General features: G+C 37.9%; 1 protein-coding gene and 1 long non-coding RNA gene across 9 annotated transcripts in view; both read left to right on the forward strand.

The window, feature by feature from the left end:
• Positions 1–18,772, forward strand: part of nhsl1a (NHS-like 1a) — a 50,062-nt gene extending 31,290 nt beyond the window's left edge. For 3 of the 8 annotated variants that reach the window (XM_084096794.1, XM_084096795.1, XM_084096791.1), the window contains exons 2-9: positions 3,556–3,708; positions 6,543–6,670; positions 7,219–7,293; positions 7,920–8,112; positions 9,358–9,489; positions 10,709–13,894; positions 14,542–14,665; positions 16,979–18,772. In XM_084096794.1, the coding sequence (XP_083952920.1) occupies positions 3,556–3,708; positions 6,543–6,670; positions 7,219–7,293; positions 7,920–8,112; positions 9,358–9,489; positions 10,709–13,894; positions 14,542–14,665; positions 16,979–17,579 (4,592 nt within the window). In that variant the 3' untranslated portion in view covers positions 17,580–18,772. Of the gene's footprint in view, positions 1–3,555; positions 3,709–6,542; positions 6,671–7,218; positions 7,294–7,919; positions 8,113–9,357; positions 9,490–10,708; positions 13,895–14,541; positions 14,666–15,827; positions 15,877–16,978 lie in introns of all 8 variants that reach the window. The other 5 variants (XM_084096793.1, XM_084096796.1, XM_084096792.1 and 2 more) reach the window with 3 other exon arrangements.
• Positions 18,773–19,282: 510 nt separating this feature from the next.
• On the forward strand, positions 19,283–22,461 carry LOC311072067. The gene is made up of 2 exons (XR_014603970.1): positions 19,283–19,481; positions 20,436–22,461. It is a non-coding gene; the product is annotated as an uncharacterized lncRNA (long non-coding RNA).
• The last annotated feature ends 296 nt before the right edge of the window (positions 22,462–22,757 follow it).

Below are 22,757 nucleotides of genomic sequence, written 5' to 3' on the forward strand. Positions count from 1 at the left end.
AGATCGCGTATCAGTAGCCTATCGCCAACTTCATCTTTGCAGCCGACACAGAAAACACTTGTTTATTAATAATCAATTAAAATGTCTCCTTGCTATATTTGACATATTCATTACTTTTGCCGGTTCTTTGTGACAGCTTTTATGTGCTTTACTGGCAGCGCCACCAACGCAGCACCGAAAACATGGAGATTTTTTTCAATCTCTGTTTTGGCAGGGGAAAAACTGATCATAAAATGTAACGAAAATGTAACGAAATGTTGTAGAAATGTAGTGGAGTAGAAAGTATAATAATTGCTGCAAAAAGTAACGAAGTAAAAGTCAAAAGTATGCACTACTGATTCTACTTAAGTATAGTACAGATACGTGAAAAATGTACTTAAGTAAAGTAACGAAGTATTTGTACTTCGTTACATTCCACCACTGAAAATCACTCTTACAAACTGTTACAGAATGCTTCAGATTTATGTACTCAATTCTTATCCATAAAGTGCATAAAAACCGAGACAGACATTTGCTGTGCTACAGAGTGGTCGTCATGCTCTATATAATGGTGGGTAAGTTGGATCAGTGTCAATGCATCATGGCCATCTGTGTGTCATCTTAGTGTGCTATGGTGAACAGAGGGTTGTAATTTACAGCATCACTGATTGGCACCAGGATTGGTACATATGAGGTCAAAATCTCCTTTGCACAAGAAACCAAACTTGAAGGTCTGAATACTACTTACTATGGCTGCATCCGAAATAGCATACTTCCCCACTATATATGGTACACTGTAAAAAAAACAAAAAAACAAAAAAAAGTTACCTGGTTGCCTTAAAATTTTGAGTTCATTGAAGTTAAAAATTCAAGTTAATACAACGAAGGAGATTGGTTTAATAAATAGACACTCAAAATATGTTATCTGAACCACATTAATTATCTAAGTTGATTTGACAAAAGATAAAACGTTGTGATAACAAATCATAAAAAAAATGTTTTACAGTGTGGGCGAAAAACAGTATGTGACAAAATAAGTATGTCCAAATTCACAGTACTCATAAAAGAGTATAGGTAAAGTACCCGGATGACCTAATTCTTTCACCGAGATTCAGAGGTGTGCATATGATGGACACTACTATCCCATGAGGCCACAGGAAAGGATTTATCAATGGAGGTGAAGCGATGCAACTGACGCTGGAAGGTCACATGATAATGACACCATTGCGAATGTAGTGCATCCGGATTACATTCATACTATATAGAACATACTTTAGCATTCGTGAAGTAATTATTCAGAAAAAAGTACCTACTCAAGAGAGTATGCGATTTCTCTGCCCCAAAGATTCATGACGATGTCATAGATATCGAAAACCCACAGCTGTGAGTCATGTTAACTGGATCTATATGTAGTTCAGACCAACCTCACGTGTGAAAATGCTGAGTGGCCATTCAAAAAAAGGATAGCCAGAGAGAGAAAGAAATTACACTTGCTTCAAAACTAATGAAATACTGCAGCAGTGAGCCCCTAAAATGGAGCTGGGTGGGTAACCACCACCTTAATCTCTGCTGAATGCACTAGGATCCTTTTCAAACTCGTCCTGGGCCCCCCAGCTCAAAAGAAAAAAAGGACAGAGCAAAAGGAGGAGTGGCAGGCGCTGCAGCGGTGTAGAGAAACACAATAGTCAGTGATCCATAGTGTATGGCATGGATCCAAGTTGGTTATATACCTCCACAGCAAAGCAAGGTGAGAGAGCCTTAAACCTATGCAATGCGACAGAGAGACATGCACTATAGCTAGAGACACAAGGAGGGGAGGGGAGACTCACAATTGATAGCCGGACGAAGAGAGAGAGAGAATGACTCAAACAGCAACTGAATATCCTCTAGGGTGGGCAAATGTGTGTGAGAGAGAGTGATAGAGAATGAGAGAGATAGAAGAGGAGGGGGAGTGTTGCATGCTGTGCCAGTCAGCGTAAAATGAGTAAAGAGAGAGTGTCGTATGGGTAGTGCCGTTTTTCCCTCCTTTCTCTTTCTCTTCACACTCACTCACGCCAATGGTGGACTAATACATCCTTATACACGTATCTCTCAGGGGATCGATCGCCCGTCACAATGGTGTTCATCGGGACTACTCTTAAATCTGTCATTAAGTACTTCAAAAAGAAGGGTAAGCTCCTCAAATCATGTTTTGGGTTTCTCTTATCACTCGTGCAGCTCAAGGTCAAGTAGACTGAAGTAGTTTTGGGTGTGGGGTTATTCATCAGTGCTGCTGTGTGCTTGCATGCATCTGATTCAGAGCGCTGTGCTACATTTGCTTGTGAGGTTCTTTTTATAGTGGGGCATCAGTCTCTTTATAATGACCTTGTTCTGCAACTTTGAATGATTTTTATTGGTGATGTAAAGCTCTGATGCCCTGTTTTGTTCATTTTTTTAAAAAATATATTCTTTAGTGTTCACCAAATGATGCAGAGTCTTATAATTCAATTTAGAGAGATAAAGTTCAATTAAATTATATAGGATTATAATATCCATATTATGACTTCAGCTGAACAATGACACTATTTTCGTTTAGAGTTGCTGTACAGCCAAAATGAATTTTCCTGTTATCACTGTAAAGCTGCTTTGAAACAATCTGTATTCTATTTAGCGCTATATAAATAAAGGTGACTTGACTTGAATTATTATTATGAATTATATTACTGTAAAAACTGTACAGTTAAGATTACACTAATACTGTACTGTATTTACACATTTGAATTAGCCTTAGGGTATTTTCCAACAGAGCCATTGACTTTTTGGTGGACTAGTGAAATCTACCTCCATGTATTTTGAGCTCATGACCTAGTAGTCTCGCATGACCTCTTGCACTCGAGGAAACTGATTGTGAATAATCTATAATCACTGGCATACTTTTTTTTGTATGGAAAGAAATGCATTGATAAGGCTGACCTGGTTAATCTTACCCAGAAGCACTTGGGATAATTGATCGTTTAATCTGGGTTGTCAAGGTACCAGCCAGAGACAAGTATGTCTCCAGTGTCTTTAGACGCAGTGGTGCAGAAGTGTTTGATTGGCCCGGCCCCTCGTGCAGTTTTTCATGTGTTCTCTCTGAGGGAGCCTAAGAATGAGCACATGACTTAAGCTCCCAAATCTATCATGTGCCCAGTGGCTGTTTTTCTTTCTGTCTGAATTGCATCTCCTTCTGCTGACATCTGAGTTGATTAGAGTTAAAACAAATATGTGTTGTGTCCCCAACAGGCATCTTAACTATCTTAACTATGGTCAACTACTGTAGCTTCACCACAAAGACCTTGCTGGTCATGGTAAACCAGCACTAGCCAGCATAAACCAATCTGGACCATCATGGAAGTTCATTCTGGTCAAAGCTGGTCATTAAACGCATAGTCTGCTTTAATCTATTGTCTGCCATCAGTTATTTAGGAGAAAAACACTGTAAATCTTTTCATATCTAAAGATTTCATATAATCCAAAATAGGTATTTTACACAAACAACTGACCTTTTTCCTTTAAACATTTCAAATTTGAATGTGTCCTTGTTTCTTTTCCTTCTAGCGGTGTCCAGTCTCGATGAGGAGAGCAAGTGGTCGGTGCACTACACAGCCCCCTGGCACCAACAGGAGAATGTCTTCCTGCCAGGGTCCAGACCAGCCTGTGTCGAAGACCTTCACCGCCAGGCCAAAGTCAACCTGAAAACAGTCCTCAGAGGTCAGAGACAAAAACCACAGTACTTTTCAAATGTAAAACACACTTATAATATTCTGCTGAACACTAACATGATTAGTTATTTAAATAGAAATCCCATAGAAGATTCATAATTGCTCCATATAATCAGCAAATGCAAAATGCCCTTCTGTTACAGAACATTGCTTATAATGAAGATAACACACTGTGCAGAAAGTTCTTACCTAACTATTACTAATTTTAAAGAAGTTGCCATAGTCTTTTCTTCCCTATTGTGACATATATCCAAGTGAAACAGCTTCTGGAATGAGAAAAATGTAGGGAAGGATTTGATTTCTTCCTTTGGGATTTGATTGGATCATAGGATGGATTGTGAATTATGTTTCATGTTGTTTCTGAAACTTCCTGGTTTTATATCTTTGTCTTGTTTTTGGTTTATGTTACTTTGGATCAATAAACTCCCCACAGGGATTTTCCTGTAGAGCCTAATGGCATATGTCATCATCATTTGACCTTCTGCTGCACTTTGGTATATTATCCTTTAGTGACATCAACATCACTTCCTTTTGTATCTGGAAATCAGATACATTTTACTTTCATGACTCTTCTTAATTTCCTTCATTTGACCTTGTTGTTGCCTAAATACCTAGTCCTCTGAGGTGTTCTGGAATGCTAATGTTCCAGTGTGTGTTTGTGAGCTGTCTTGGCCCCAGCGGGGGCAGCAGGTGGCACACCAAATGTCTGTTTTCCCTCTTTTCCCAGGGAGTTTTGGCAAGGGTCATGGCTGTTGTCCTTGCATTTGTTATAATTGTGAATTATATATATATTTGTATCTAATTTACATTCATTGACCACCCACATCACAGCTTTTGAATGATTTTCCTCTTACTCTCTGAATCCCAGTGTGACAATAAAGAGTCAACTCAGCTACTGCAGCTGTACAATAATCTATTTGGAAACTGATTGGTAACCCTGCGAAAATCAGTAACTTTCATCCATTGATATTTTCACCATCATGTCACCTAACCTATATAACCTTTTTCCTTCCAATGAAGATCAGCACAAAATGAGATGTTTCGCTAATTGTCTATGGTGCTCGTTTCCATAAAACAGAAGAAAGTTAGTCATACGAGTTAAATCGGAACAACAGAATTTTCCTTTTTTGCTGATCTAATTTAACACCTTCTTAGATGACAGACGAAGCTGCGAGCACAAGTCAAGTCCTCTTAGTTAAAGGATTAAGACGACATCCCTCACACGTGCTGTCTCTCGCTCTTTGAGCTACTAACATGTTAACCTGCACTAGCCTCTGCTCACTAATCACAGTTCAAAATGCACAGATAATTATTGTTGTTGACTCCAAGGGAGTTTAACTGATTAAAGTAATATTATAAGCCTCCTAAAACAAACCAACACACTTGTATACTATAATAATGTGCTTCTGACAGTGTTCAGGATGAGAAACACAAAGCTTATTACTGGGTTTGGTGATGATTCACTGTGCTTTAAAAATTCATGTAATTTAAATGAGTAATCTAAATGCCTCGGTCCAGTATACAGTATGTGTAAGACATATATTAATATACTTTTAGAATGTAGGCCAAGCTGTTCCTAATTGCATTATATGTTGTTTGTAAGCTTGCTGACATTACAGCTTTGTGTTCCTGAACAGTATAATCACCTGGTCAGTGCCACATACCGCCACATATATGTTTTTATGTTTAACATAGACATTTACATTGAATTCATATTTATTTACAGCATGTAGTAACTAAAATTAGTTTGCCATGAAATTTTTATTTTTTTTTCCTCTCTTCAGTGAAATGCTTTCCTGTGCTTACATATTATAGATTATAAGACACTGAGATATTGTGTATTTTGGGCATACTGCAAACTACACCGGATGACGTGTCGTGTCTTTCATGAGCTAATGCAGGAAGGATTAGGTGATTACACTGAGCTCTGCAAAAAGACAAGAGAGAGAGAGAGAGAGAGAGAGAGAGAGAGAGAGAGAGAGAGAGAGAGAGAGAGAGAGAGAGAGAGAATGGTTCATAGTGTTTCTCAGCAGGCACTCATTATGAAGGTGCCAGAGAAGGTGATCAGCTGAAATAAATGGATATGTCAGTGGCATTAGGTGGAGGTGAAGACCCCCTGCTCTCAGGCCATTCATAACCCGCCAGTCAGATCTGACATATTCAGGTTAAACTCTCAGTCCTCCTGCAGTAAAAACTGACACTACTCTTATTTGGTTGAAGGTCTTATTGATATCTATCTATCTATCTATCTATCTATGAGCATAAGCCCACTTATCAGTCTGTAATTGCCCTCTCTCTGCACCGAGGGCAAAAGGACACTGTGGCTCTGCAGTGGTTTAGTAATATGCTGAGTGTGATAGAAGACTCATCAGCCTTTGTGAAACTAAAAATGTCGTCATTGCAGTGTCCTTATCGGGATGCATTCTATGCTGGCTAAAAGTACTTTAATCATTCTTATTTGCTCTCAAAAAAACGTGTTTTATTTATTTAAATTCTGTTGATGTGTAGCCAGCTGTTTCTTCCTTCCAACTGGAGAACATAAGTACTGCAGTTATTTTTTTCTGAAGAAATACTTTTTACATTTCTTTTTTGTTGATTCATTTAGTTCCTGTCCCTACAGGGTGATTTTGTTTTAAGGAAATAAAGTTTTGATTTTATAGCCACTTTGATTAATAAAATATTTGTTTAAGCAACCTGTGCACAACCATGTGGTATGAACTGATGTGTAAATGCTCGCTATAGGCCTGTGATCTGCGTTAAATGAGCTCTGCATACTCATTACCACAACAAATTGTTCATGATTGGATACGCTTGCCTCTCCAGAGTGCGACAAGCTCAGGAAAGATGGCTTCCGCAGCTCCCAGTGCTACTCCCAAAGCCCTGCCTTCTCTGCAACCAGCCTTTGTGAAAGTGTGCACCTGGATGAGGAGAAGACAGAGAAGAAAAAGAAGGTAAGCCTGACCTTAACACAGATTTGGAAAACTGTCCTTACCTTAGCATTCACATGTATGCTGTTACTTGAGAAAAACAACTATTTTTGCATTATGTTATATGCAGTATGTAATGCAGTTTATAATCGATTTCACCAGATTATCACCCAAATCCTGTTGGCTTTTAATTATAGGTCAAGCTGATATTCAGGCTTCGTTTTCAAATCTGAGTTGACATGAATAAAAACAAGAGCTCTTTTTATTTCAAAGAATTTTTGTTGTTATTGTTGTTTATTGTTATATTGAATAATGAGAGCTAAATATGCTCACATGTCCATGATGAAACAGACAAAGCCCTGGTTTTCTCCTAAATACTTAACATGATTTGGGTGACTTGTTTTGCACTGCCCCCTAGTGGCTGTGAGCATGTTAGCAGTGTAGTCCAGTGTCCACTACAATCAATGATCAAATTAGAAAGTATTTGTTCCACATTCTGTAATACTAAAGAAAAGTATTGTCTCACTTCACTTTTGTTCCTTTATTTTCAAATTTTCTTTCCTCTCATCAAGCGGTTTAAATTCCTAGACTGCCTATCACAGTCTTGCCTCTCTCTCTGCTGTCATTTGAGATCTTGGAAAAGAAAGGTACCTCTCTCACTGCAGTTGCTAGTCAGTGGTAGCACTGTGCTGTGTGAAGGTTGGCTTCAGATCCTAACAAGTCCTCATAGCGTCTCCATACACAACCTACTAGTGCTAGTCACCCGCCGTGAGCGTTTTTTTCCCCTCAGCAACTTAGAGACAATGAGTATGGTAATTACACAAATTAGACATAATTAATACATAATTAGATCGTGTATTTCCCTCGAGCAATCTTGCAAATTTATAAGAACTGTTTAGGCAAAGCAGAACAAAAGAATGTCTAATATGTGTTTTTGGCAAAAAAAAAAAAAAAAAAGTATCTAGACACCTTATGGTTGAATACACTGACTGTAACACTGATCTCAAATTAGCATGAATAATTTAGAGAGCAGCTCTCCTCCATTCAGGGCTCTCTTGGGCTTATTGCTCAGAGAAATATTTCAGTCACCCAATGTTCCTGGAGGGAAATGCACTCCAAGAGTCTTTTTTACTCTGCTCTTTTTGGAAAGCACTAAATTGAATTAACAGTAGAAATGACTAAGTATCAGACAATACCTGTCACTGGGCATTGGCTAGGCTATCATTCACAGAATCCTAATCTCACTAAATCAGTCTGTTTGTGTTGTGTTCAGGCTTCAGATTCAACTAATGAAGAGGAAAAACTGGTGTACTCAATGCCGCCTCAGACCCCTTTGCTGGATTACGGCTCTGACATGGACATCCAGAGAAGCTGGACCAACTGTCTACCTTTGCCTACTCCTGAGGAGAAAATGAGACTAGAGTCTCAGTCGGTGGCCACTGATGTCATTCCCATCAACATTACAGGTATTGTCATCATGAAATAGCACTTGAACAGCTCTGTTGATAATCACATATATATTTTTTAGGAAATACTTATTTTTTTTACGAAAAGAATTTACAACAGGTTTAAGATTAGGAGAGTGGGTTCCTCTAATTATTTCAGTTCTTCTCAGCTGCAATTAGGGATACACCAATATTAATACTCTGGCCAATATCACTTAGCCAACAATTATTTTCACGCCATTAAGTGGCCATATTTATACTATATATTTTGTCTAAAATAATTTAAAATAAAACATTAAAAACAAAAATTCATAATAAATGCAACAAGTTAATTTAGGCATCACAACAATATCATTTACAGTAAGTAAAATAGATATTGATTTGTGATCAGTGTTATTAAATTATTTGTGTTTTTAAAGATTAACTTCAAGTGAGCATTAGATGACAGCAAAGGTAATCTTAACCCTCTATGGTAGCATTATGTTCTAACCATGAAATATTTTTCAAATATGTTTATATTACATGAAATAGCTTCAATCTTTTTGGATTTTTTTTTTTTTGGGGGGGGGTTACTTAGGGAAACGTTGAAAATGGTCCAAAAAGTAGTTTTTCTGTAAAGTGATGATTTTTAGGGAAATACATTACTTCAATTCCACTGTGGTACAGCATTGCCATATGGAAACATACCTATTTTTCCATAGTGGTACAGCGTTGCCATATGGAAACATTAATATTTTCTCAATTTTACAGTAAAACTATGTTAGACAAGGTTGATTTTTGAATAATAGAATCTAATTTATTTGAGAAGAGATGTTTATAAATGAAGTTAATAGAGCTATTTCTGGAGTACTTCAACAGGTGTCTTCCGTGTGAGGGTGACAGTGGGAAAGAGAGTTTTAGAGGGACATTCAAATGTCATGTGACTTAAAAACAGCACTTCATTGGCTACCTAAAGGCCTGCCCTTTTAATTAAATTGTATTTTTTTCTGAATAATAAGGAAATGAGTAGAAATTAATTGTTGCCATATGGCAACGCCTAACATAAATTAGAAAAAATAGGAATAGCATGCACAATTAAATAGGTACATAATATTGACCAATATATACCCAAATTGGACAAATACTGATAAAAAAAATAATAATAATATTTGTAGATATATTGTGCATTTTTTGGCAATATATGTGCATCTCTAACTACAATATAGTGCTGTGAACTCTGCATAAGGCATTAATGAACACTGGTTTTCTATGTTCTTACATCTTTAGGTGAGAACTTTGACCGCCAGGCCAGTTTCCGTCGCTCCTTAGCAAACACTGATACCATAATACGAAGACCCAAGAGGGTGCAAAGAAGGAAGACAATAACAGGAGTTCCGGACATTATCCAGACTGAATTAGGTATGACTCCTATTTATGGTAGCATTCATATACGACACACCCTTCTCAGCCAAATTAAAGGTGCATTCAGTAATTTTTCCCACATTAAAAGTTTTACACATGAAGGAATGAATAGTACTTTTTAAATAATGGTTAAAACAATTTCCTAAAATTAGTCCAGTCATATCAGTAGCCTAATAAGAGTTGTTTTATTTTACATTGAGTGGTTAACCTTATTTTACATTGAGTGGTTAAAGCCATAGGGGCCAGAATGACTCCTTGGGTAAATACACAACTGTCCTGTGCACACAAGCAATTATGTTTTTACCGATAAGATCACATTCATATTTCAGTACCTAAATACTATTAAACACTGTGATGTGATTGTGAATCACTGGAAATTACATATAAACGCTACGCTGTTTTCTTCATCCACCTGGATGAAAAGCGCTTTAGATTCAATATCTGTCCAATTTGACCACATTAATTTTTTGTAACAGGCGCAAAGGGATGATCACACAGAATGCAGGTTTGCTCTTAAAAAAATGAGATGAATAATAGTTAGTATAGTACAGCAGTTACTAGGCTATAGTACAAAAAAAGTAACTGCAGAGCCGCAGCTCTGATGAATGGAAAAAAAGGTCTAGCGCATATTTACATAGAAAAACAGTTAAAAACAATGGAATACTGTAAACAGCTCCTACAGAGCTTTATGCTTGGCCCAAAGAAAACTTCTTATGACAACACATCCTGCCCTTGTACAATCATACTGGTAATTTACTGGTAATGTAAAACAAAACTTCTCACACAAGAAAATTGCCTGCACTGATTTACTGGTGATTTACTAGTAAAGACTGTATGTGTGAAAGGCTACTGTTTGAAATTTATGGTGGTGGAAATGCATTAATCTGACTAAGGCTGACTGTTAGTAAAGAACTTGACATTGGTTATTGAAAAAGGTTTGCTTTTTCAGTGCGATGCTGTATTTATGTCACTAGGTGTCAGTACAGTCCAAGATGACTGCCATGTTAACGCAACACTAAAATAAAATTCCTGAATACATTAGGTTAAAGTAAATGTTGGAGCTTAAAATTCTATAGATTTATATGAATTATTATTATTATTATTATTTAAATACTAAAATATATATTGTACATTTCTTTACTGTATTTTCAAACTTAAAATCAAACAAACAAACATTCACCATGCATCTATAATTCCCATTACTATTTTCTTACAGCAAATAAAGAGCAAGCTGACTCTAGAATTCATTCCATGAGTATGGCAGATCAGTACTCCACCCTCAGTCGAGTGGGAAGTGTAAACTCCACCCTGAGACGCTCAGACACCCGAGACTCAAGTTGCCAAACAGAAGAGTTGAAGGTTGTTCCTCCCTCAGTACGCAGAATCAGAGCACAGAGAGGCCATGGAATTGCCGCCCAAATGGCCAGCGTCTCCTCCTCAAGCAGCATTTCCACCATAAGTGACTGTAATGGTATTGGCTACACTCAACTTAATGACAGTGATCAGAGCTTTCGCAGTTTGCCACGACAAGGTTCTCGCGTCTCGCATCAACACTGTGAACCAAAGTACAACAGCTCCCCCTACAGAATGAATTCTAGCTCTATAAGCTCTTTGTCCTACCAGTTTGAAATGCAGCATGGCTCTTCATCATCACTGCAAATGCTGTCTGACTCCAGAAGCAATACTTTAAACAGCCCCAAGCTTGCTGAAAATCCAAATTACCAAGGCTCTGATCAAAATAATAGCCCAAGCTTGTTCAGTCTCAGTGGTGCTCTACAGAACTCCATTTTTTATGGACACAAAAGGGCAGAGGATAACCAGATACAATCACCTCATTCTTTAGCCCAATTGCTTAGTTCTCCTGATGCCTCGTTGTCAGCTGTCTCCTCCTGTTATGAATCCACAGCCTCACTCTGTACAGGGATCCATACTGAGACTGAGTCCCAGTGCAGCACACTCGATGGTAGAAACTGCAGCAGTCCTAACTGTGTCCGCAGGGATTCCAACTTCTCAGAGAGCAGCAATCAAAGCTGCAGCACGCTAACCACTGACCAGTGGACATATGAAGTTTCTCCAAAGGACAACGTCACCTCAAGTTGCTCCTCACCTGTTAGCCATATATACAACAGTGAGGAACATTCTCCCAGCAAGACGGACACAAGCTCATTGTTCTCTGTTGACAATGAAGGTTACTACACCTCCATGCGCCTGGACTCTGGTTTGAAGTCACATAGTCATGGCTGCATCAATAAAGCGGGGGATGCAAGGCACAGTTTGTACGAGTGCAAGGACCACCACAGCGAAGGTGACCATGCAAGTCTGCATAGCAACCGCTCACTGACACGTAGCATTTCCCTGCGGAAAGCCAAGAAGCCTCCACTCCCTCCTGCAAGGACTGACTCCTTAAGGCGCAAGCCCCAGAGGAAGCCTCACCACAGTGGTTCGGTGCTTAGTGAGCAGTTTATCTCCAGTCTCCAGCAGTCCTTAGAGCTTAATCTAAAAACTCATAGTTCATCTTGCTCCGAACAGACACCCTGTGGTAGATTTGAAGACCCTTGGGTGCTCCGACCCAGAAGCCAGAGCACCATAAGTGCAGCAAGCAGTGGGATGTCCGCGCCAGCTGCTGTATGTCCGGTCACACCCACACACAGCGACAGCAGCAGTCAGCGCTCGGACTATGCAGAGTCATGGGACTTCTACATGGATTATCCTGGTCCACGGCCCGACCAGGGTCTCTCGCCCCAAATCACAAAATCTGCAAGTGCTGAAGAGAATCAAGAGGTCACTGGCAATGTATCCAACAACACTGGATTCCCATCGTCCCACTTCAACAGTAGTGGGATTCAGTCAAAATTGGCTTCCTCACCTGACAAGATTCATCGCCTGACGTCACCATCAAGTGGTTATTCAAGTCAGTCCAACACTCCGACTGCAGGCACTCCCGTTACTTCTCTAATAAGAGCAAAGTCTCCAGCAGGGAGGCCAAAACCAAAAGTGCCTGAAAGAAAGTCCTCCCTGCGGTCTTCTGTGTCATCCTCCTCTACATCCCTGTCCTCCAACACATCAGATTCTATCAGGAACATCCCGCCACCTCCACCTGACATGTCTTCTGAATCATATGGGTCATCCAGCCCTGCTTCTTGCTCTCCAACAGCACCTATGATAGACCCAACCCCACCTCTTCCTCCTCTACCTGACGTGTCCTCTGCCTTGGAAGAGAGACATAATTCACTTTCAGATTCATCCACAACACCTGAAGAATGTGTCTTTCTTGATTTCCCCCCTCCCCCGCCAAAGGTTTTTGAATCTCTGTCAAGCAATGAAGGTACAAATAGTCCTTCACCACCTCCACTTCTTTCTCCCAAACCTTCATTGTGCACTTTATCTTCTCTTCCTCCTCCTCCACCTCCTCCACCATTACTTGAGATGAATCTTAAAACTTCAGCCATTTTGAAGACAGAGAGTTGTCTTAGACCTACGAAGGCTGTAGAAATTGACAAAAGACTGAACAATCACACTGTAGGGCGAGAGAATAGACAGAAACCAATAATCACTGCCCAAGCTCTTCAGATGGTGCAGCTACGACCTGTCAAGCCCAAGCAAATAGAAAATATCTTTACAGCAGTCCGTTTTGATAATTTTGATGACCAAGCACATAACCATTCTGAAACAAACTCAGGAAAGTCCCCAGAAAGTGAGACTGCAGAGCAAACAGTGATTGCCAGCTGTGTTGGTCAGTCAGAAAATGCCATTGAAATATCTGAACATGAATATTCATTGAACAAATTTATACAAGATTTTCCTGAGGCATTAGCTGGCTTTATACCCCCTGGCCCAGATGAACATATCAGCAAAACTGGGCAGAATGTTCCAGAGTACCTTTCTGAGACATGTGCGGTTTTATCTACCAACAAGCTTCTGCAGTGCACAAGCTCCTCAGCTTCTCCTCGAAGTTCTCAGCTGCAACAGAAGCCTCCAATATCACCTAAGAAGCCCAATCTTTCCCTTGTTATACCACCCATTATGCACCTACCTGTCTCTAATGTATTCAAGCTTCAACAGGTTCATGAAGCACAAGAGACACTTGAGTCATGGCAAGTGAATGATACATCTCCAACAAAGACAGTAAATTTGCAGGCAGGTCCTTTAGACCTTGAGGTAGAGGAAGAGAGTGACTCGGACTCTTCAACCCCTGTGATCAAAAGCAGACTGTCTCTCAGTAGTGAGCTGTCATCAAACAGTCTCCAAGACCTACAACTCTCTGATCTCATTCTTCATGAGCATGACCTCAGCCTGAGTGATAAAGACTTTGGGCTCTGTGATGATAAAAGCACATCCGATGATGGTTCAAGCAGCAGCTCAGGATCTATAAGCTTTAAAGAGGATGAACATGAGGAAAATGGTAAGGGCTTCTTTTATTACTAGCCTAAAACTAAGAATTTAAGTTTCTGTGTATTGAGGATCACTCTAGTGTGCCAAACAAATGATTGTGCCAAAAGATCATGCATTAGAATTTACTATTCAACTTTACATCCATCAGCAGAGCCATGTGTAACTGCAATTTGTGTTGCATTAATTACTAGACAATTTTTATAAGGTAATGGATCTAAAATAAAAAGTAAATTGGTTTTATATATCAACACATTCAATAGTTCTAACCCTCCAATGCATCCCCATTGTGAGTGAAGGCACAGTTCCTGTATCACATGCTACAGGAATGACTACAACTCTATGATTGTTTATGTGTTATCTGTTATAATACTAGTTATCCTTGAATCAACTAAGAAAGTTGAATGAGAGCCATTGAGTGTGTGATGGTTAGCGGGTTTAGACTGGAATATTCTCAAGCCTCTTTAGTGCTCACCAAAGTGCAGTTATTGCACAACAGCAGGGCTACCAAAAGAGTGTGAATAATTTAAAGAGCAGAAAATGTCTGATGCATCATGGGTTTTATGCCTTTCCGATTTTTCACTCAGTGTAGGCTCAGTCTTCATTGTTTCTTCCCACTTTGAGAGGTAAGCTGAGTGTTTGTTTGTGTGTGGGCTGTAGGTGCAGCGTTTGACTCAAGCTCTGAAAGCACATCTGGCATTAACACTATAAGAGAGGCTGTGGAGGAGATGGTGACGCCTGTTCGTCCTCGTACAACAGAGGACCTCTTTGCTGCCATCCATAGGTAATGTGATGTTTTTTTTATTTAGCCAGTAAAGCCTACATAATGCATGCAAGTAAAACAATCTTTTTATTTGTATAAGTACATTAAACACGAGCATAACTGTTGAAGGCTGTGCTCAAAAAGGTAATAATAATAAGTTCATCAGTCAGACTGTTCATTTCTCTTGCACTATTCAACATAAATCAGGGTTTTATTCATTTGCATAGAAAGTATTATTGTATTACATTTGTATTGACCTGTAAAACATGTGACAGTTTATTCAGAAAAGGTCAGAATATTCAACTCCCCTCATTGTGTTGTCCAGGATAATTATAGGAATTTGTGACCAAATCATCAGAAAGTACTTTGTTTTGTAAATAGATTGATAAATAAAGTTGAGCAAATTTCAGAATTTCAGAACTGGCTCCTTTTTGAAATGTGAATTGAATTGGTAAAACCACACAGGATGTTCAATTGAAATTTTTAATTATAATGGCAGGGAGAGGATGACAAAACAGATTTTTTTTTTTTTAAATATATATATTTAAATAGAATATAAATAGAATTACATAATTGTTTTCATATTATACAAATTTACCCATCCAACTGATTTTTTTTATGCCATAGAGCATCACAAAATAAAAATACTTCATATAGTGTGTATGTGACTAAATGTTTTTTATTCATACTGAAAAATGAAATATATTATTAAAAACTATACTTATAGTCAACTCAATGTAAAGTTACATGAATTTCTCAATTTCATTAGATTACATACTTTAAATTCAAATTTAATTTGAGGCTTTTGAGTTTGCTACAGTACATTAATTCAAATTCAAGAACTGATTTGGAATTTAATTCAGTTCTGACTGGAGCTTAACCCTGATAACGGGTAAATGAGCCTGTAAAGCTATTCATTCTTCTCATCAGAAGTATTAACAGAATTACATAAATGATTAATATAATAATATATAAATTATATAATATAATTTTAAATGTATGCAAACACATTTTTAATTAAAACTTTATCTTGGTATTTTTAATGGTCTATACAACATGTATTATACTGACTTTTATGACAAGCTGTGATCTTTTAATCATTCAATTTTAATGTTGTTGGAGTTGTGTCATGTGCTCATGCATTTCTGTTGAATCATTTGTCTAAATGTGTCGTCTGGAGCAGTCTACGTAGACAGAACATGAACATCCAATAACAGGTGTGGAGTAAACTGGCAAGTAACGTCGTTGGCTGGTGTTGTGTACCTGTAGTTTGGCTAGGGTCAGATTACACCCATAATCCAGTAGCTCCTTTAAAATAATTAATTATCCTCTTTTTTGCCCTCTCTAATCCCCAAGCTCTGTTTCATGGTGTTTGTATTGTGGTGTCACACCTTTTGTTAGTTTAAAAGTTAAATGGACTGTGTATATGAAACAACCTGAAACACACTGTGAAAACACAGAGCTGTGAAGATTATTCTGGTATGACTATATCACAGAGTTTGAGGACAGAACTAAAAAGCACATGATGCAGTGTTATTCTAAGACGATTTGTCATAATTAATTTGTGTGAATCAAAGTTTAATGCCTAGAGAAAGATCAGACATTCAAGTGCTCCTATTTAACAGCCTTAAGGGAACGTGATGGGCTAACCTTTAAGAAAACATGAAGGTAGATGTGGAATTATTTAAATGCAAATGTAAAATTATTTTCTAAGGGTATAGCAGAATATAAAAAAATATTTATAACTCCCACAAGATATTAAAAGTAATGAGGGTAGTATCTTTTTTATCTTTATAGTTGAAACGTGGAATTTCTAATCTTTATAGTTGAAATGTGGAATTTTTCTATCAACTGAATTTCAAAAATGACAACCAATGGTCCTGCTCCCAAACTCACGCCATTTAATGAGCAAACCCGTTCAAACCTGTTAAAACCCACATTTGTCCACCTACGTATGGCTTACTTAGTTTTCGAAGGATATTAAACTGATGTAGGAAAAAGTATTATAACATCAAAAAATGTACACACTTCACCTCTACCAATACCTCACGGCGTCCTTGGCATTTAATGTTATCTGATGACCTTCAGGCCTGAAAATACAATGCTACACATTTGTATACATATTTAGATATTCATTCATTTATCTCAGTAGACTGAGGAACCTGTCTACAGCCCTACAACAAATGACAGTCTCATGTTCACTGATTTATAGATAAAAGATGCTGCACATGGAAACTACCCACTCGTGGTATCAACAACATCAACAAGAAGACATGCAGTAACCATGCCAAAGGCTTACCTGAGAACCTGTCCTAATGCCTTTTTAATCCCCAGGTCAAAGAGGAAGGTCCTGGGCCGTGGCGACTCTGAAGAGGAACGCTGCCGTAGCCTCCTCCCTTCACCACCTGTCACTCCAACCGGCTCCTGCCCCAGCCTACCTTCTTTGCCACGTCAGACCAGCTCCATTCAGCGCAGCCTGCGGCGCTCAACCACAAGCAATGACAGTTTTAAAGCTCTGCTACTTAAGAAGGGCAGCCGCTCAGAGTCCAGCTTCCGCATGTCAGCCACTGAAATTCTCAAATGTACAGACCCCCGTTTCCAGAGGGCTAATTCGGAGTGTGCACAAGCTGACGAACTGTGCATCTCTCCGACAAGCAGCAGGAGAGCACCTGAAGAGTGGGCACGTATGGAGGGAGCCTTGCCCCGCCCTACCGCCGGACTAACAACCCTAAAATATGGGCGTTCAAGCACACCACCTTCCGCAGCCAGCAGTCGGTACAACAGCCGCTGCCGCATTCTCAGTGGGCCAATGACTGCCATCTGTGAAAAAGAGGGAGAGGTGGCTGAGTCTACAGACTGCTGCATTAGCACTGAGAGTCATTTCACCCTGCCTATATCCTCCAGCAGCACAGTTTGTGCTCAAGGCAGCACTTAGGGCTCTCAACTCAACCCTAACGGACTGTAAGAGATAGTAATCCATTCAATATGAAGACCGTAGAGGTCTAAACTCTGGCTGGAAGGCCATGCTTGTGCTGGCCGATAGCATTCCCCAAGGAATTAGAGAAAAGAGAGAAGAGAATGGGGGACGTTTCTGTAATTCTGTAACTGTAGTTTTGCTCTTTTCCTGAGAGTTATGTCTTTCTTAAGAAATTAGCGTTCTTTGAAAAATGTTATATTAACAGAGGTATACTGGTTTGATCAAAGGTTCTGAGCTCTCAGTATGAAGGTTAGGAGAACAAGGAAATGTACATTTCCTTCTTGGCGGTAAGTTGAGGAAAGAATGAATGGAAGCAGAATGTCATTGAAGGATTTTGTGTTGAATGGTCCATGCTGATGCGTTTCTGCATCTGTGACAATGGAAAGTACTCAACCAAAGTGAGCACTGAAACACTGAATGCACAGAAACCGCATCCAAATCACTTTTGTGGTGTTGGTGGTGTCAGCTGTATTGGCATTATCAAGCATGATAAGTTTTGAAGGGTGGCACATGACTGTATGGTTATGGTGAAGTTGCTAAAGAATGAGTGTGGACAAAATGGAGATTTTTAATAAGTGTTTAGAGAGACTGGTTTAAAATATGTATATTTTACGCACCTTTACATTCTTCATTTCTTTTTGATTGTGTCGAACAATCTTCTGTTAGAGCGATGAGAGAAATGGAAGTTTATCTGAACATAAAGTTAATCAGTTTATGCAAGTCAATTTTTAACTAACTAAATAGAATTTTATCTGTTTATGATTAGACAATAATAATAGTTCTCTATACTTCAGTGTAAATAACCCATTCACAAAAGCCAGTTACCAACCATTCTGTTTCATACATAGAAACTGAAAGCTTCTATTTAGGTCATGTTTCTATTTACTGTAGGTTCTTCAATCGCTGAGAAATTCCTTGCCTTTGTCTCACATTTGCCCAATATGACAATTTGTACATTTTCATGTTTCTTATTTCCAAAGGGAGGTACTGTTTAGTCTATTTACTGTACTACGTGCACCTGAATGTTCTTCTTCCCATAGTACTGAACACCAGCAGAATGGTAGTAGAGAAATGGTAAATCCCCTGGGTAAATGCCATGTGAGATACAAGGGTTTCTGTGAAAGAAATAAAACATGGCATTAATCTCAAAACACCACTTGTTTTCTGTGAAATACAGTATATGCAGTATTTATTTCTGACCTACTGTATCAGAGCTTTATATTCACAGCAGTGACTCTGCAGTAGGATGAAACACAATCCATTGACGTCATAAAGTTAATCACATTGCTATCATCCTTGCTGAGATTTACAGTGTTGTCTGGCCAAATATAGGACTTTCTGCATTATGCTCCATCACAGAAATGTCCACATTGCTGTAATGATGTCAGTAATTTGTTGTGATGTTGTTTTTAATCATAAACCTACCATATAACCATATAAAACCTGTGAAATGCCTATGAATGGTAGGACCATCAAGCAGTTTTTTAGTATGGAATTATGGATTACCCATTCAATAATTTAATTTATTTATTGGGTTAATTGAATTTAAGCACATCTCCAAACGTCAGGACATGTGGGCTGTGGGCCAGTGATGCAAATAGACTGCAGACGTACGTGATCCCTTACGCAATTAAATCCTTTAGTTTAGATGCAACACCATTAGTCTTGAGACTGAGCAGTCACTGATGTTGATGGATGTGGAGCAACGGAATCAGGAGTGTTTTATACATTTTAGCAAGAAGACATTTCTGCTTTAGTAGCAAGGGAGATTTAGCATTTCTAAAACATAATTCTATTGGCTACAAATTGGCCTATTGTCACATTTGAGTTCATAATTCAACAAGGTTCCTATACGAAAAGGTAAGTTACTGTAACTTTAGTTTGACAAACTGACAGCATTTAATTGTCTTACGTGGCGATCCAAATAAGGAAGTAATTTAACTGGGTAAATTGTTTATAATAATTTAATACTGGGTAAATGGCTAAATTCAATGGCTATCTATACTAGCTATAATGTACGTGTGTCTGTAAATATGCAGTATATTGATTTTCAGTATCATCTCAGGAACTGAAGAGAGGAAAGAGATTAAAGGATGGCATACATGCATCTTGATTAGCTTCTGGAACACTGAATTGAAACCCTGTTACTGTATTATTACTGTTTTATTTGAAATGCAAAATATGAAATCTGTTCTTGCTTAGCCTATTAAGCACAAATGAGCATTAAAATTGTGCAATGATCCAATTTTAATTTTTTTAATAAAGTTAATTATTTAAAGTCAGACTACTAAAAAGACCAAAGCTATAGCCTACTAAATATTTTTTTAATAGGCATATTGAAATATTTGTTTACATGTATTGTTATATACAAATAAAACAAATATTTACATAAATACTAATTTGATAGCCGTTTGTTCAAGCAAGTTCAAATTCCCCATAAAATAGGCCCTACAGTCATATTTGTGAATTTTGAGACCAGTGTCTGCTTTAAAAACGTACATTTACTGACAGGTTTAATGTTTGACTTAGGCCTAACAACATTAATGTCAAGTGAACAAATTGAACAGCTCTGTAATGAATTATCTCCTTAGTAATATACAGTTTAATCACATCTGAATAAAACAGTCAACTGAATGGAAAGAGTAGGCTATGGTTGCTTATTCAGACAAGACTATTAGAGCCTAATCGGCCTATAGCCTACATTTTGTGAAGTTTTTAATGGTTCTCTAACTGTATAGTTCCGTTTTGACTGCTTGTTTTATCTGTTATTTTGTTCTTATTTACTAATTTTCCTAATCTAATTTAACCCCGTAGGACAATCCAAGCAAACATAAATGGAAATTCTCACACGGCTGTTCCCCTACACGAAAACGGTTGCAGGACTAAAGACAGCTTTAACCCAAGTCCTGAGGTTTAGGGAACCGACGTCGGAGTCTGGTAGAAATGCCACTCATCTTCCAACCGTTAATATCCACCGAGAGAGCCAAACATTTCGCGGGCAGCTCCGCACCCCCTTCACCTGGAGCGTGCTAAAGCAGAGGCGCAGCTCACGCGGGCTTTTTACAGCGCAGTTGGCGGGAATTGTGTTTCAAATAATGTCTGTAACGGTCGCTGATGAACGGAGTCTCATTAGTAGGCCTACATCAGCACTGAGTGAATGTGATGGATTGACGCAGTCTTCGTGTAAGACTTATCGTGTGATCGCAAAAGAGATTTAGACTAATTTTCTTTCTTTTTTTCTTATTTTTATGAGACTTGTTTTTTATGCTTAGACTCTAGAAAATTTTATTGTTTTAGAGATGCCACTTGGTAAAGAGTCGTTTATAAAATAAGAATATAAGCTACTAGAAATCAATAGGCAATACAGGCAGGGGTGCCAAATCCTCCTGGATATCTTACCTGCAGAGTTCAGATCTATCTAACCTTGGCTTGATCCAACACACCTGTCTTATCCTCCTGAAGATCTCTTCGGTTGTGTTTGATCTGTTGAAGCTGAACTTTGCATGAAGGTAAGCCTAGATCTCCAGAAACAGGATTGGGCACGGACAGCAGGCTATCTAATTCATGATGGAAAGGGCTAACTGCTTTATTTTAATTTAAAGGACTGTTGAACTGTTGAGATTAATAATTTGTTAAAGACAACAAAAAATTATTAGTTTGATAGGCCTACACATTTTTATATTTTGAGCATGTCTTGTGACTTTTATACAATTATAGCCCTACAAAAAAACATTGTTTGCCATGGAAATGTATCTATTGTACTTGTTTGTATTTAGTATTTAGTTTGTATTTCAAACTATGTATTATGTATAAAATATCGATAACACTTTACAATAAGGTTCATTAGTTAACATTAGTTATTAGTTAGCATGGACTAATAATTAACTGCACTTATACAGCATTTATTAATCTTTGTTAATGTTAATTTCAACATTTACTAATAGCCTACATTATTAAAATCCTGTTAACATTAGTTAATGCACTGTGAACTAACATGAACAAACAATGAACAGCTGTATTTGTATTAATTAACGTTAACAAAGATGAACAAATACAGCAACAAATGTATTGCTCATGGTTAGTTCATGTTAGTTAATACATGTTAACTAATGAACCTTATTGTAAAGTGTTACCAAAATATCCAACATGTAACACCTCACTAGCAGCTATGTTGCAAAATGTGATTTGCGGTTGACTTTTGATCTTTATATTCATTACAGTTCCTCTGTCTGAATTTCTCTGAACGCTAATAATAATTAACATTTTAAGAAATAAACACAATCTACAAATCAGAAAAAACATAGCATAGAGTCATTTTAACTCATCCTGACAGGTTGTCCTTTGGACCCAGGATTTTCACCTTTCATTGAGAAGACTAAATTGTCACTAAATTGTTAATTATTTCCATATTTATAAATAAAAGATTTGTTTATAATAATAGTCAATATGAAGTGCTTCTAAAAAAAACAGAGGGTACTAGGTCTGTAACAGTTATGAAAATAAAATAAACATCAGGTTTTACCTCTAACATAAAATATTTTACACACCAATGGGCATATTTTACTGTGGCAAATATGCTTACTGTCTACACTCACTGTAAGAGCCATAAATCACATTTCTTTATGTAGATGTGGAATAAATAATTGTGTGTATCAAGCAATCAGTAAATAATTAAGAGTAAATAATTTTATATGTGTAATATAATATTTCGTATTGACGATGATGTCATTTCCGGCAATGACGGTTAGTTTTTTCTTGTGATGCAATGTTGGAGCGATACAGTTTTTTGACCGTGTAACATTTTCCAGTTAAATTTGTTATTAAACTTTGCTGAAAGGAAGTTGCTGGACTACGGTATGTTATTCGAGTTCAAATCACGCTCACCCAAAGACGGAGAAGCAACAAAGATGGAAATTTAGACGGATTGCTATCACACTCACAGAAACTTTAATTTCAGTCTTGACTCTTCAAAAGGAGTTGCCATTTCAGACCCACAGTTAATAGGCCTATTTGTTTGGAGTAGCCTAGCATGCATTTGAAAATAGGCATTATTGCAAGCCACTTCTAATAGTTAGCTTTTACATGTATAAAATGTGAAACAAATGTACAGTGAGTACATTTTTATTTCACTTTTGT

This window comes from Abramis brama (genome assembly GCF_963993115.1).
Source record: "Abramis brama genome assembly, chromosome: 21".
Classification (NCBI taxonomy): Eukaryota; Metazoa; Chordata; class Actinopteri; order Cypriniformes; family Leuciscidae; genus Abramis; species Abramis brama.